At 36.8% G+C, this 14,202-nt stretch overlaps 1 protein-coding gene across 2 annotated transcripts; it reads left to right on the plus strand.

Moving 5' to 3' along the window:
* Positions 1-472: 472 nt before the first annotated feature.
* Positions 473-3,540, plus strand: LOC125220472 (putative late blight resistance protein homolog R1C-3). Of its 2 annotated transcripts, XM_048122644.1 has the most exons (3): positions 473-822; positions 933-1,313; positions 2,593-3,540. In XM_048122644.1, the coding sequence occupies exons 1-3, from the start codon at positions 621-623 to the stop codon at positions 2,598-2,600; spliced, it is 591 nt and encodes a 196-aa protein (XP_047978601.1). In that variant the 5' UTR covers positions 473-620; the 3' UTR covers positions 2,601-3,540. The 2 variants fall into 2 exon arrangements, with proteins under 2 accessions (XP_047978601.1, XP_047978600.1); XM_048122643.1 differs by having other exon boundaries at positions 933-3,540.
* The last annotated feature ends 10,662 nt before the right edge of the window (positions 3,541-14,202 follow it).

The raw sequence follows: 14,202 nt of genomic DNA on the forward strand, positions 1-14,202 counted from the left end.
GAAAACACATTGTTGTGAGAGCTTTAGAATTAAATAAAGATTGTGATAATATAGGATATTTAAGTGAAGTTGGGCCATATTCATGATTGTTTAATTAGTGCCAATATTTTAAGTTATCAAAGATGAACTAGCATGTCACGCTGCGTGACTCACGCCCACTTATCTATGCATTTCACATGCTCCCTCTTCCGTCCCAACTTAATTGATCGACTGATATTAGACAAATATTGATATATCGGTATAATTTTACAACACTAACAACCAAAAGAAATCAATCATATGAGCTACGACAGAGAGTGTATAAATAATCATAACGGCAACATTTTACCAAAGTTAAAGACTAAACCTCAGTTAAAGTTGATTGTTATTCTAACATTTCCAATAAGACAGTGTATATTATATCAAAGTAGCTAGGCCATAGGTTAATAAGGCTAGTGCTTATAAAAGTTGTCTGGCTAAAATCACATTATATTCTAGTGCTTCATAATATATCTTTCTTTCTTTGTATCTTCATAAAAAAAGCTTCGAGTGGTGTCACAATACAATATTCATCTTCGATATTTTTATCTCATCATTTCAATTCACACTGAGTTTATTCCATTAATTTTCAAAGAATTAAGATGGCGGCTTATGCAGCTTTAATTTCTCTTATGCGTATCATAGATGATATTGAAACTCATCCTTCCCCTCCGATGTCTCTCGACAAACAACAAGTCCAATCTCTCACACAAATAGTTACCTTCTTGCAGGAATTTCTCGAGGGCTACAAGTCACCATACGAGTACAGCGACGAATCAGATCCCTTGGAGATTCGCATTATGGGTGAGTAGATTTTTTCAAAATGCTCAAGCAAGCTCTATAATTTCAAGATATATTATTGATGATTAAGAGTATTGTCATCTACTCATATCTCTAACTTGTTCGCATTGCAGATGCAACTCAAGCAGTTGAAGACGTGATTGAGTCTTATATAATCGACACAATCAAGCTTTCTGCAGCAGCAACTGATGACAGTGGCGATGAACATATCAGTTGCATCCATTTCTATCAAGATCTGCAAAATGTGATAGAAAATATGGATTTGATCAAGAAAGAAGTGACTACGATAACAATGGAGAAGGAAGTGCACAACAGAAAGGTGGCATCTGGTGATGGTGGTTTAAAATCCAGTTCCAATGAGAAGAAGCATCTAATGGTAGGGTTTGATGATGTGCTTCTTCGACTCCTGCATAGGCTTACCGATGGAAACACCAATCGCAAAATAATCCCTATTGTAGGGATGGGTGGCATCGGCAAAACCACTCTTGCAAAAGGTGCGTTTGAACACAAGCTTATTAAGGAGCATTTTGATATATGTGTGTGGGCTACCATTTCCCAAGTGTATAATATAGGAGAAACTCTTAGGGAAGTTCTCACTCAAGAAGGAGAATCCTCGAGCAATATAGATGAGAGAGAATTGAAACTAAGATTACACAAGTACTTATGGGGTAGGAGGTATCTCATTATATTGGATGATATGTGGAGTATAGATGTATGGGACAGGTTGAATTTTTCATTTCCTGATTGCAATAAGGGTAGTCGAATATTAGTAACAACGAGGATGTCAAACTTGGCCGCCCATTTGACTGATTCCAATAGCCTCTTTAAGATTGGATTTCTAGACAAAGTTAGCAGTTGGACTTTGTTCTCCAAAATTGTATTTGAGGAACAAAGCTTTCCTACTAAACTCGAGACTATTGGAAAGAAAATTGTGAAAAAGTGTAATGGACTTCCTCTGTATATTGCTGTGATAGGGGGTCTATTGGCTAAATCTGAACTTACACTAGATTATTGGGAGTTCATAGAGGAAAACTTAAGTTCTGTAGTGAATTCAGATAATGATGATTATTGCTTGACAATATTGAGACTGAGCTATAACCACTTGCCTGCCTATCTAAAGTCTTGTTTTTTGTATATGGGAGTGTTTGAGGAAGACAGTGTAATTGATCCTTCAAAATCGTGCAACTATGGGTTTCTGAGGGATTTCTTAAACCAATAGACAACAAAAGTATGACAACAATTGCTGAACAGTACTTGAAAGAACTAGTTGATAGAAATCTCATCCTAGTTCATAAATTGGAGATACATGAGAATGTAGAATTTACAAAATTCATGATTTACTTAGAGATTTATCTGTGAAAGAAGCTGAAAAACAGAGGTTTTTCATGTCTTGAGGGAACAAAGTCCGCAAGAACTAATTAGCCAACAACGTATTGTTATTCCTAGAAGCACTTCAAAGGAAAAAATCCAGGATGCCTTGGAACATATGCCCTATGCTCGTTCTTATCTAGTATTTGGTAACAAAGAAGTTTCTCGATTCCCAAATTCTAGGTTTTTAAGGATATCGCATATGTGTGGTTCGCTAAGTGAAGAGGAGTTTTTACAATTAAACGTTTTTCAGTTGATGAACTCACGATACCATGCTTTTGAAACTCGAAAGGAGTTTGTAATTCCTTCTTCCATCAATCTGCTTTGGAATCTAGATACACTCATTATTCTTTCCTGGGAAAATTTGATTGAACCAACTGAAATCTGGAATACGTATAAACTCAGGCATCTAGAGCTTAAAGTTTCGACATTGCATCTCCTAGATCCTCGGAGCACGGACGATGATATTATTATCATGGAGAATCTAGAAGTGCTCAATAGAGTGCAAAATTTCAATATAAGTGAAGATGATGTTAAAAGAATTCCCAATATCAAGGAATTGAAAATGACATATTGGGGGCAGCTAATTGATGGAGTGAAGTATCTGAGCTGTCTTCACTGTCTTAGTAAACTGGAATCCTTGGAGTTGTGGGCCCACTCCCTTGGCATTCGAAAGTATCTGCTGAAGATCAAGTTCCCACCCTCCCTTAAAATTTTGATTCTCCGGATACGAAGTGATTTTGAGTGGGAGGACATACTGCAAATCATAGGTTCGTTACCACTTCTTGAGAAGCTTGTACTACATGAAGGCCGCTTCAAAACACGTGAGTGGGAAACAACGGAAGACCAATTCCAGAGTCTCAAGTCACTAACATTGTATGGTTGTGGTGATCTAGAACACTGGACAGTGTCAGAGAGCTCCCACTTTCCACATCTTACAGTGCTCTGTCTTTTTGGGTTAGATAAATTGACGGAGATTCCATCAGAAATTGGAGAAATACCAACACTCACGTTAATTCAATTGTATTGTTGCAATGAGACGGTGGTGCTGTCAGCTAAAAAGATATTAGACGAACAAGAGGATTTACATGGAGACCAACTAGACCTTCTTGTTTACGCTACAGTTTGGAAGAAAGATGAAGCGCTGCAGAAGTTGGCAACTTCCAATTTTATAGTTACAGTGGCGCGTTGGTCACCTAATGCATAGTCTAATTTCACCCCTCTTTCTTTTTTGGGTTTTTCTAGTCAAGTCATATCACTCGGGCTTATTTTGGGCTTTGTAAATATGTAGAAGCGGAAATAGTCAACTTTCTCTTCCTCCTTTAAAAATAAGAAATTTTTATTAATTTGTCCCTTAATATTGTGCACTTTTTAATTTAAGAAATATTCTACACTAATAATAATAATATGGATTCTAATATTCATTAACACTACTAATTCTAGTAGTAGTCCAATATTCATTAACACTACTAATATTCATTAACACTACTAATAATAAAAGCGATTATCATAACGCTTTTATTCGCATAACAACTCCAGATTTATCATCAAATCGTGTCACGCATGAGTGTTTTTCACACAACACACGCACACACACACAACACGCATACCGAGGCATGCACATACACACACGGTCACACACACACACGGTTTCCCACACACACCTATTCATCCCAAATTCATCAATTGATTTCCCCTTCACTCAATCTAAATGCATGAGGGCTCAAGAACACCGAATAATTGGTAGAGGAAGAAAGATTAATATAGAAAATACATTTTTCACTCGAACGGACGGTAGAAACAAAGTAATAGCCTTGATTCTTCTACAAATTCTTGAATTTCAACTTCAATTCTTGTTAAAGAATGAAGAGATCTTGAATAAAATAGAAAATAAGTTGAAGAAGAAGTGGAAGGAGTGGGAGGCGTTTTTCTTCAAGAGGGAGGAGGCGATTTTTCTGACTTCTAGGGTTAGGTTCTCTCTTATTTATAGAGTGCAAAAATAATATCTTTATTAAATAAATTAAAGATTTGAGAAGATATGGAGAGATTTGATTTTAGTAGTTGGCGTGTAATTTGGGAGAAATAAGGGGGATTTTCGAATTATAGGCTATTTAATTAGCCTATGATTTTATTTGGATATTTTACGGAGTATAATAAAATATCACGGAGCAGAAAAATAATAAATCCTCCCAAATAATTATGGAATAGGTGATTTTTATGCCTATGATTTAAAAAATAGGATATGACAAGATCTTCTTAGATATGGTAAGATATGCTAAGATATTTGAATTTATATATGGAAGAGAATAAACAAGGGATCAAATAATATAATAAAATAATCCATTCTCCCAATAATAGGAGATTTTCGAAAATCTCCTTGAAACAATGGGGGCCGAAAATTTATGAAATAAATTAGGAATATTCGGACTTTGGATTGAATTCGGATAATTATCCCAAGTAAATAATTAAATCCAAGAAAATAGGATTTCTCCTCCAATAATGACAGTCGAAATTTCCAAATAAATAAATAGTGCTCCTATAATTCTCACTCATCCCTTAGGAAAAAATAATTCACCACAATATTATTTCACCCCACATCAAAATATTCACATATTCGAATTTCGCATCCACTTCACATTTTCCAACGACTTTGACCATTCCACGGCCACGTCATATTTTCCACATCTTTGACTTTTCAACGTCGCGTCATATATTTGACTATTCAAATAAATCTCAATTCCATAACGCAACTAGGTCACAAAGCAATCATGCAATTAATTCACTCATCAATAATACCATAGCACTAAAGGCATTTAATGCAAAAATTTTATAACCCGAAAATTAGGGTTTGCAAAAGTGGGGCGTTACATAATATCCTACAAAATCCGTGATTTACTAAGAGATCTATCTATGAAAGAAGCTCAAAAACAGATGTTTCTTTATTTCTTGAGGAAACAAAGTCCTCAAAGGCTAATTAGCCATCAACGCATTGTTATTCATGGAAGCACTTCAATGAATACAATCAAGGATGCCTTGGAATATATGCCCCATGCTCGTTCTTATCTAGCATTTGGTAATCAAACAGTTGGTCAGTTCCCAAATTCTAGATATTTGAGGATATCGCATACGTGTGGTATGCAATTAAGAAAGGAGTTTGCACAACTAAATTTGTTTAGGTTGATGAACTCACGATACCATACTCTTACAACTTTATGGAGTTTTGTAATTCCTTCTTCCATTAATTATCTGTTTTGGAATCTAGATACACTGATTATTAGATGTGATGAAACATTTACTGCACCAACTGAAATCTGGAAAATGTATAAGCTTAGGCATCTCGAGTTTGATGCTTGGAAATTGCATCTCCCGGATCCTCCGAGCGAGGAGGACGATGATATTATTATGATGGAGAATCTAGAAGTGCTTGTAGGACTGAAAAATTTCAATGTAAGTGAAGATGTTGTTAAAATAATTTCCAATATAAAGACATTGAATGTGTTATATGAGGGCTCCCACTTTCCACTTCTTATAGAGCTTTGTCTTTCTTGGTTACATGAATTGAAGGAGATTCCTGCGGAAATCGGAGAAATACCAACACTCAGGTCAATTGCATTGGAATGGTGCAATAAATCTGTGGTGTTGGCAGCTAAATAGATATTAGAGGAACAAGAGGATTTATATGGAGACCAACTTGACCTTGTTGTTCACGCTAAAGTTGATAAGATTGATGAAGCATTGCAGAAGTTGGCAGCTAAAGTTGACCTTCATGTATGTATGTTTTCCCCCCTAATTCTAGTGAAGTTTTCTCTCTCGTTCGTTTTTTCCGACTACAAGTTGATTATACTATTTCTTCGTAACAATTTTTTTATCAATACATATGAGGAATTATTTTAAGGGATCGGAGCGGTAGGACAACTTTTCTCGGTAAGAAAATGATAAATAAATATATGCAATATAAAATAAATACTCTTATTGTTTTTTCAAAAATAAAGACTTTAGGGAAGACACGAGTTTTGATACAAAATTTATAAAACTGTAAAAAAAGGTTAAAGTAATTGAAATAGTATTAGTACGTAGTAAAACTTGTACGAATGAATTATTTTTAGGCATTGGATCCAATAAATTCTTAAAATATCATTACTACGTGGACTCAAATGAGGTGATATGGCAGGGTATATAAATTATTAGTACTCTATCCATCTCAACTTAAATGATACGTTACGTTTTATGTTTGAATGAAGATTAAAAAAGTGATATCTAACTAATTGATTGCTTAGATAATAAAATAGAAGAGAAAAGAATAATAGACTAAAGATAAATTATCTTGAGGTATTCCTTATTTGTCTTGGTTTTGCTTTAATCATAGTCACAGGTATATTTAAGCATCTCTCCAGTCTTCCATGTTGCCGATGTTGGATCTGCTACAAAACAGTCGCATTGTTTTGAGTTCCCTTAACATTTTCTTCTTAAAATGCATTACAAAAAACTTTATTGCTATTTGTCTACTAGTTTTGGCACTCATATAATGTGTAGAATGTATTTAGCCATCACATTTGTATGATTCCTGTTTTCTACATAATTATTAGGATTTACTTGCAAACTACATAACATGTTACCAGTTACATACATGCAGATTCCCTGTTCTCAATTTTCTTCATGACTAGTTAGATGGCCTCATGTAAGTTTTGGGTCTCGATCTCTCCAAACAAGCCCAAGCTTATCGCCAAATGTCTCTTCTATTACGAAGACCACCGGGGCGCGAAGCTTATCCAGGAGATGTTTTTTATTTGCATTCACGCCTTTTAGAAAGAGCCGCTAAATTAAATTCTAGTTTAGGTGAAGGGAGTATGACCGCCTTGCCAATAGTTGAAACTCAATCGGGAGATGTGTGCAGATAGAGAAAAACATATACATTTTCAAGGGTTCACTGTGGAAAGAGCGGAGAAAATCTCAGTCAAGAAATAGAAGGTTGAGAGGGTGATCTTTGTGATCGATTGATGCAGCTCAGTCAGTGAATGTTCTCACACAATGGTTAGTTGATTCATCTACTGCGTTTTAGTTGAGATTAGCTTGGATAGTTGTGGGATTGTATGTGTAAATTCTGTATTTGTATGCCTCTGTAATTCTCCTATCTTCATCAATACAAAGTGCTCGAGTTCTCCCGTGGATGTAGGCTACATTGGCCGAAACACATAATTGGTGTGTCGTTGATTCTTGATCTCAATTCTTGCTTAGTATAATCGTCGATTGCGGTATTTGTTGTTCACAGTAGGAGATGTAACACCAAATATAGTAGGGGATCTTCTCTAAGTTGCATGATACACATCTTAATAGTGTCTCTAAGTTTCACTTTTGGACTCTTTCTAAAAGCGTCTTTAAGTTGAATTTCGCATTAATTCAACGACGCTATCATTTTGCGTCCTTATTTTAGTTGAGACACGGAGATTAGGGATACTTTCGAAGCGTCTTGATAAATAATTTAGAAACACAACATAGCATCTATGATTGAATAGAAAAGTTAACCTTAGCCATTGTTTTTCTTGCAATTTGCAAATATCATAATATACACATTCCCATAAACAAAGTCTGAGCTAATTTCCAGTCTGCCGTGATAATTATTTAAGCTTTTCTAACAACCAATTGCAACAATTATTTAAGCATTTCTAACAACCACTTGCAACAATGATTTAACCATTTCCAGTTTGAAAATCATGTATTGTTTCGCTAGCATTAGAATTAGTCAAAAATAGTGATGATATAGCAAATTTAAGTGAAGATTTGGCCGGCCAGATTCGTACGTGCTAATTATTTATAATAATTGTTTAATTGATGCCAATAATCAATCAAAGATAAACCAGCCTGTCACACTCAATTAATATATGCATTTCATATATTAATAATTAATATCTATAATGGGTATATTTTATCAGAGTTGAGACAAAATGGTCTTGCTAATTTCACATTCTACTTCTCAATTGTGGTTTCAAAATACCATATTCATCTTCGATATATTTGTCTAAATCATTTCAATTCAAACTGTGCTTTTGCATTAATTTTCAAAGAATTAAGATGGCAGCTTATGCAGCTATTATTTCTCTTATGCGTATTGTAGATGATATTGAAACTCATCCTTCCCCTCCGATTTCTCTCGACAACCAACAAGTCCAATCTCTCACACAAATAGTTACCTTCTTGCAGGAATTTCTTGAAGGTTACAAGTCACCATACGAGTACAGCGACGAAGCAGATCCACTGGAGATTCGCATTTTGGGTGAGTAGATTTTTTCAAAATGCTTAATCAAACTCTTTTATTTGTTAGAACATAAAAAAGATAATCACTAGGTATAACAGCCCGCCCGCCCTCCTAGGGTACAATAAATGCGGCGGCTGCTACCAAACGGACTCTAAAGAAGTAAAATAGGCTAGGGTTTTATTTAAAGAGTGTTGACCAAAGCATTTAAAGGAAACATCATAGCAATAAAGCAACAACTTAACCTAGAAGCTTGAATAAGAAAGAGAAAGGGGTATCTTAAATAACGATCAAAATCTCAAAGAGTACGACACATTATCCAAGATAAAAATCACAAGGAAAGGGCTAAGGCCTCAAATCGAAGGCGAGATGCAAATATCCCAAGAACAAATCCTAAAGTGTATCAAAATTCAGCGGAAAGCGACCAAGAGAAAGAATAGCTATGTATGAAGACACAACTATGCTTGAAGTTCAAAATATCCATCTTAATTAGTTATTATGCTCAACACCCGCCACCGCTCGTCATCGTTCAACCTGCACATAAGGAAAATACATACAGGGCTGAGTATTTTTGAAATACTCAGTGAGCTTGTTGCCAAAACATTTTAAAAGTTATGCCACCCTTACCAAGTGAACTCGAGTTTTAAGCAGTTATAAGAGAAATATCACGAGTATCACAAAATGTATTTTTCATAGACTGGCCAGTCAAAATAACTCCCAATTTTTCCTCAACAAAATCAACAATCACAAATATTCCATGGTGCGACGAAAGTGTGGCCACACTTTTCGCCCACAAGACCGGCCGACTAGCAAGGACGGCTCCCAATCCCCTCGTGTACACAACCTGGTAGGGTTTGCGGCCCATACTCAGACCCGAATTCGAATAATCACATTCATAGCCCTATAGCCCAATGGAGCGAACTCACAAACTAGGCATCAGGCGCACAATATCACAACAAAATAGACATAGGCATGGCATAACAGTTAAACCACTCTTATAACACCAATCAATATTTTTGACAAAATAAAAGAGAGTTTCAAGAGTAAAGCCCACCTCGACTGCTTAGATTTCAAGTAGTTTCGCTTTTCCGTTATCCGGCTTCACAACCAAAGTTTCACCTTTTAATCACATAGGCACATATCATAAATAAGGTAATACTACTCTTACTTATGCATGCCTCAGTACTTTTCCCTTTTCCCATCGATTTATCTTATCGTTACTAATCAATCAAGATCACGTTTATCATACAAGAATATTTAGCCATCAAACACACACTACACAAGCACTACACACACACACACGTCGCACACACACACACGCACACACATACATATTCCCACATCCCTTTTATCCCACTTTTACTCAACCAAGATGCATGAGGGTTCAAGAAGACCGATTAATCGGTTAGAAAGAAGAGGAATCGAGTAGGATCAAGAAGATGAATATAAAATACCTTGTGAGAAAAACGAACGGTGGAAAATAAGTAAAGACTTGGTTTCTTCGAAAATTCTTGGATCAAACTTCAATTTCTTCTCAATGGATGAAGGATTTATGGAGTAAAGTAGAAGAAAATTGAGAGAGTGTGGGGAGAAGAGAGGGGGACGAAAAATAAGGGGTGGGGCGAAAATTTGTGATGGCTAGGGTTAGGTTTTTGGCTCCTTATTTATAGAGTCCAATAAAATCTTTAGGTAAATAAATAGAATATTTGGTAAGATCTTATTCTCCACAATTAAATAAATAAATATTGTGAAGTAGGGAAGAAGAATTAATAAAAATAGATCCTAGGGCAAATCCCATAGTATTCGAAAATTAGGCTTCTAAGATAGCCAAGACTTTGTTTTGGTATAATTTACGGAGTAGAATAAAATATCACGGAGTAAGATAAAAATAGGGATTCTCCCAATTTGGAGTAAAAAGTGGCGTCTCCTATGCCCTTTAAATAAGGCATGGATTTTTAAATATTGACTAAAATAAGATAAGGCAAGATCTCTTGAGGTATGGAAAGATTTGGTAGAATAATAAAATTCTAGGTATGGAAGGAAATCAAATAAGGGATTAACTAAGATAAAATAAATTCCTACCTTCCCACTATAGGTGATTTTCGAAAATCACTAAGGCAAAAGGGGGCTCGATTTTTCTTCTTAGAAATAAGGAAATAATTGGGTCTTGGATTTAATTTGGATAAATATCCCAAGAATTAAATTAAATCCGGAAAAAAAAAATAGAATTCCTCCTCCAAAAGGCCAAGGGGTCGAAAATCTCAAGAATTAGAGTGACAAGTATTTATGGAAATTTTCTCTAATATTCTCACTCACCCATAAACAAATAATTCATCTCATAAATTAATAAATCACATGCCACATCATATAATAAACAAGTTTGACTTTTCAAACTTCCAACACAACCCTAGACTCGACTCGGCCATAGCATCACATGCAATAAATGCATTCACGACTCCATGACATCAATAATAAATTCTTGGGCTCTAAGATTAGGGTTCTAAATTCTGAGATGTTACACTAGGGGTATATATTTTTCCAGATAGTTTATTGATGATTAAGTGTATTGTCATCTAGACTAATATCAGTTTCTTTTCGGCAAAATATATGGCTCTGCTATTGTCATCTGCTCATATCCATAACTTGTTCGCATTGCAGATGCAACTCATGAGGTGGAAGACGTGATCGAATCCTATATTATTGACACAATCCAGCTTTCTGCAGCAGCAAATGACGATGGTGGTGATGAGCAAATCAGTTGCATCCGTTTCTATCAAGATCTGCATAATGTGATAGAGAAAATGGATTTGATGAAGAAAGGGGTGACTGCAATAACAATGAAGAAGGAAAAGCACAAGAGAAGGGTGGCATCTGATGATGGTGGTTTAAGATCCAGTTCCACTGAGAAGAAGCATCTCATGGTAGGGTTTGATGATGTGCTTCTTCAACTCATGGATAGGCTTACTGATGGAAACCCCAGTCGCCAAATCATCCCTATCGTAGGGATGGGTGGCATCGGCAAAACCACTCTTGCAAAAGGTGCGTTTCAACACAAGCTTATTAAGGATCATTTTGATATATACGTGTGGACTACCATTTCCCAAGATTATAATATTTTAGAAACTCTTAGGGATGTTCTCACTCAAGCAGGAGGATCATCGGGCAGTAGTGATGAGAACGAATTGGAAGTAAGATTACACAAGTGCTTATGGGGTAGGAGGTATCTCATTATATTAGATGATATGTGGAGTATGGATGTGTGGGATAGGTTGAAATTTTCCTTTCCTAATTGTAGTGAGGGTAGTCGAATAGTAATAACAACGAGGATGTCGAACTTAGCTGCCCACTTGACTGATTCGTATAGTGTCTTTAAGATGAGATTTCTAGACGAAGTTAGTAGTTGGACTTTGTTCTCAAAAACTGTAATGGGGGAACAAAGTTTTCCTACTCATCTTGAGAGTATTGGAAAGAAAATTGTCGAAAAGTGTAATGGACTTCCTTTATGTATTGTTGTGATAGGGGGTCTATTGGCTAAATCTGAACTTACACTAGATTATTGGAAGTTCATAGAGGAAAACTTTAGTTCTAGAGTGAATTCGGAGAATGATGATTATTGCTTGAGAATATTGAAACTGAGTTATAATCACTTGCCCACATATCTAAAGCCTTGTTTTCTATATATGGGAGTGTTTGAGGAAGATAGTCAAATTTTTGCTTCAAGAGTTGTCCCACTATTGGTTTCTGAAGGATTTCTTAAATCAATAAACAACAAGAGCTTGACAAAAAATGCTGAACAATACTTGAAAGAGCTAGTGGATAGAAATCTCATTCTAGTCCATGAGTCGGAGATCTTTGGGGACGTAATATCCTACAAAATTCATGATTTACTTAGAGATCTATCTGTGAAAGAAGCTGAAAAACTGAGGTTTTTTTATGTCTTGAGGAATCAAAATCCTCTACGACTAATTAGCCAACAACGAATTGTTATTCCTGGAAGCACTTCAAAGGAAAAAATCCAGGATGCTTTGGAATTTATGCCCCATGCTCGTTCTTATCTAGTATTTGGTAATAAAAGAGTTGGTCAATTCCCAAATTCTAGATTTTTGAGGATATCGCATACGTGTGGTTGGCTAAGAAAAGAGGAGTATTCACAATTAAATGTGTTTCAGTTGATGAATTTACGATATCTTTTTATTAGTTAGTTTTCTTTTAAAGTCAACGTCAATGACTCTTTTAGGGTTTAGAATTCCTTCTTTAAATTAAGTTGTAATCCTCATTAGCCGTAATCTTAGTTTTGAGATTAATAGAAACGGATCTTCAATCCCTCGCCCTGCGCACTCTGTGTCAGGTGGTACCAGAGCCATGGCTGACGATTCCGTGGTAGGCAATCTTTGCGGGCATGATCACGGCGATGGTCCTATGCCGATGAGAGATTGCTCGTTGTTGCGCCGTTTGGAGCAACACTTTGATTTGCGTTTCGATGCCATACAAACGCAAATTGAAGGGGTAAGCAGAAGGCTGGATGTCTTGGAAGTGGGTGTAGGCTCTACAGCCAGGACGGAAAGGATCAGACGGAAGGACGGTCGGCGTCTCCGTAGGGAGAGTCGAGTGGATGTATCGTCTGAGTCAGAATCTGATGAATCGGGCCCATCAAGACGCTCAAGACATTCAAAATCACTGACGAGATCAGGGGGTTCGCGACGTCATAATAGTGAAACTTCTGATGGGCTAGAGGAGAGTGTTAATGAATCTGCGTCAATACGAAGAAATAATCGTATGAGGGATCTCCGTAGGGGACGTGGTGGTGATCGTCATGTAGTAATGGAAAGGGATTGTGAAAGACCGAGGAAGCAAAGGACTCCACCTGGGTTTAGATTGAAGATTGACATTCCCACATTTGACGGGACTCTAAATATTGAGGGTTTCTTAGATTGGGTCGCTGAAGTAGATAGGTTCTTTGAGCATGCCGATGTCCAAGAGAAAAAATGTGCCGGCATGGTTGCTTGTCGTTTGAAAGGAGGGGCCTCTGCTTGGTGGGATCGGACGCTGCAAGAGCGTGAGGAACTTGGGAAGGCAAGAGTCTGTACTTGGCGAAAAATGAGAGGGATGCTAGTAGACGAATTTTTACCAATGGACTATGATCAAGTCTTGTTTCAACAGTACCAACGCTGCCAGCAAGGAACTCGATCGGTGCATGAGTATACATGTGAGTTTAATCGTCTTACAACCAGGAATAAGTTATCGGAAACCATGGCGCAAAAGGTGGCGCGGTACCTTGATGGGTTAAAGCCCCAGATACGTAATAGGATCGGCATTCAAGCAATCCATTCTTTGAGGGATGCTAAAGGCTTCGCTCTAAAAGCCGAACAAATGATTCAACAGAATTCGTTTAGAACCAATTCGGGAGGTGACCGGAGTAGGATGACTGGTCAGCCAAACAGCCAATCAGGCGGAGATGGGAGTAATCCAGTGAATGGTCCGGTGGAAAAGAGGGGATCTGGTGAAGTCAATAAGGGTACTCCACATGTGGGTAAAAAACCAAATACAAACCCATATGCTCGACCATTTGGGGGTAAATGTTTTCGTTGCGGGGAGACGGGTCACACATCAAATATGTGCCCGGGGAGACGCACTGTTAATATTGCTGGGAAGGAGATAGATGATGAGGAGGCAGACTTTTGTGAACCAGATGGAGATAGCAATGATGATGATTGTGATGACGAAGTTAAGCAATTGGCTGGAGTGTGTCAACGTCTGCTAATCGC

Source organism: Salvia hispanica, chromosome 4 (assembly GCF_023119035.1).
Source record: "Salvia hispanica cultivar TCC Black 2014 chromosome 4, UniMelb_Shisp_WGS_1.0, whole genome shotgun sequence".
Taxonomy (NCBI): domain Eukaryota; kingdom Viridiplantae; phylum Streptophyta; class Magnoliopsida; order Lamiales; family Lamiaceae; genus Salvia; species Salvia hispanica.

Excerpts from the sequence above, each read along its gene's own strand:
- LOC125220472 (XM_048122643.1), top strand. The coding sequence starts at position 621 with ATGGCGGCTTATGCAGCTTTAATTTCTCTTATGCGTATCATAGATGAT. Across the intron at positions 823-932 it reads CTTGGAGATTCGCATTATGG|ATGCAACTCAAGCAGTTGAA; the intron begins GTGAGTAGATTT and ends TTCGCATTGCAG.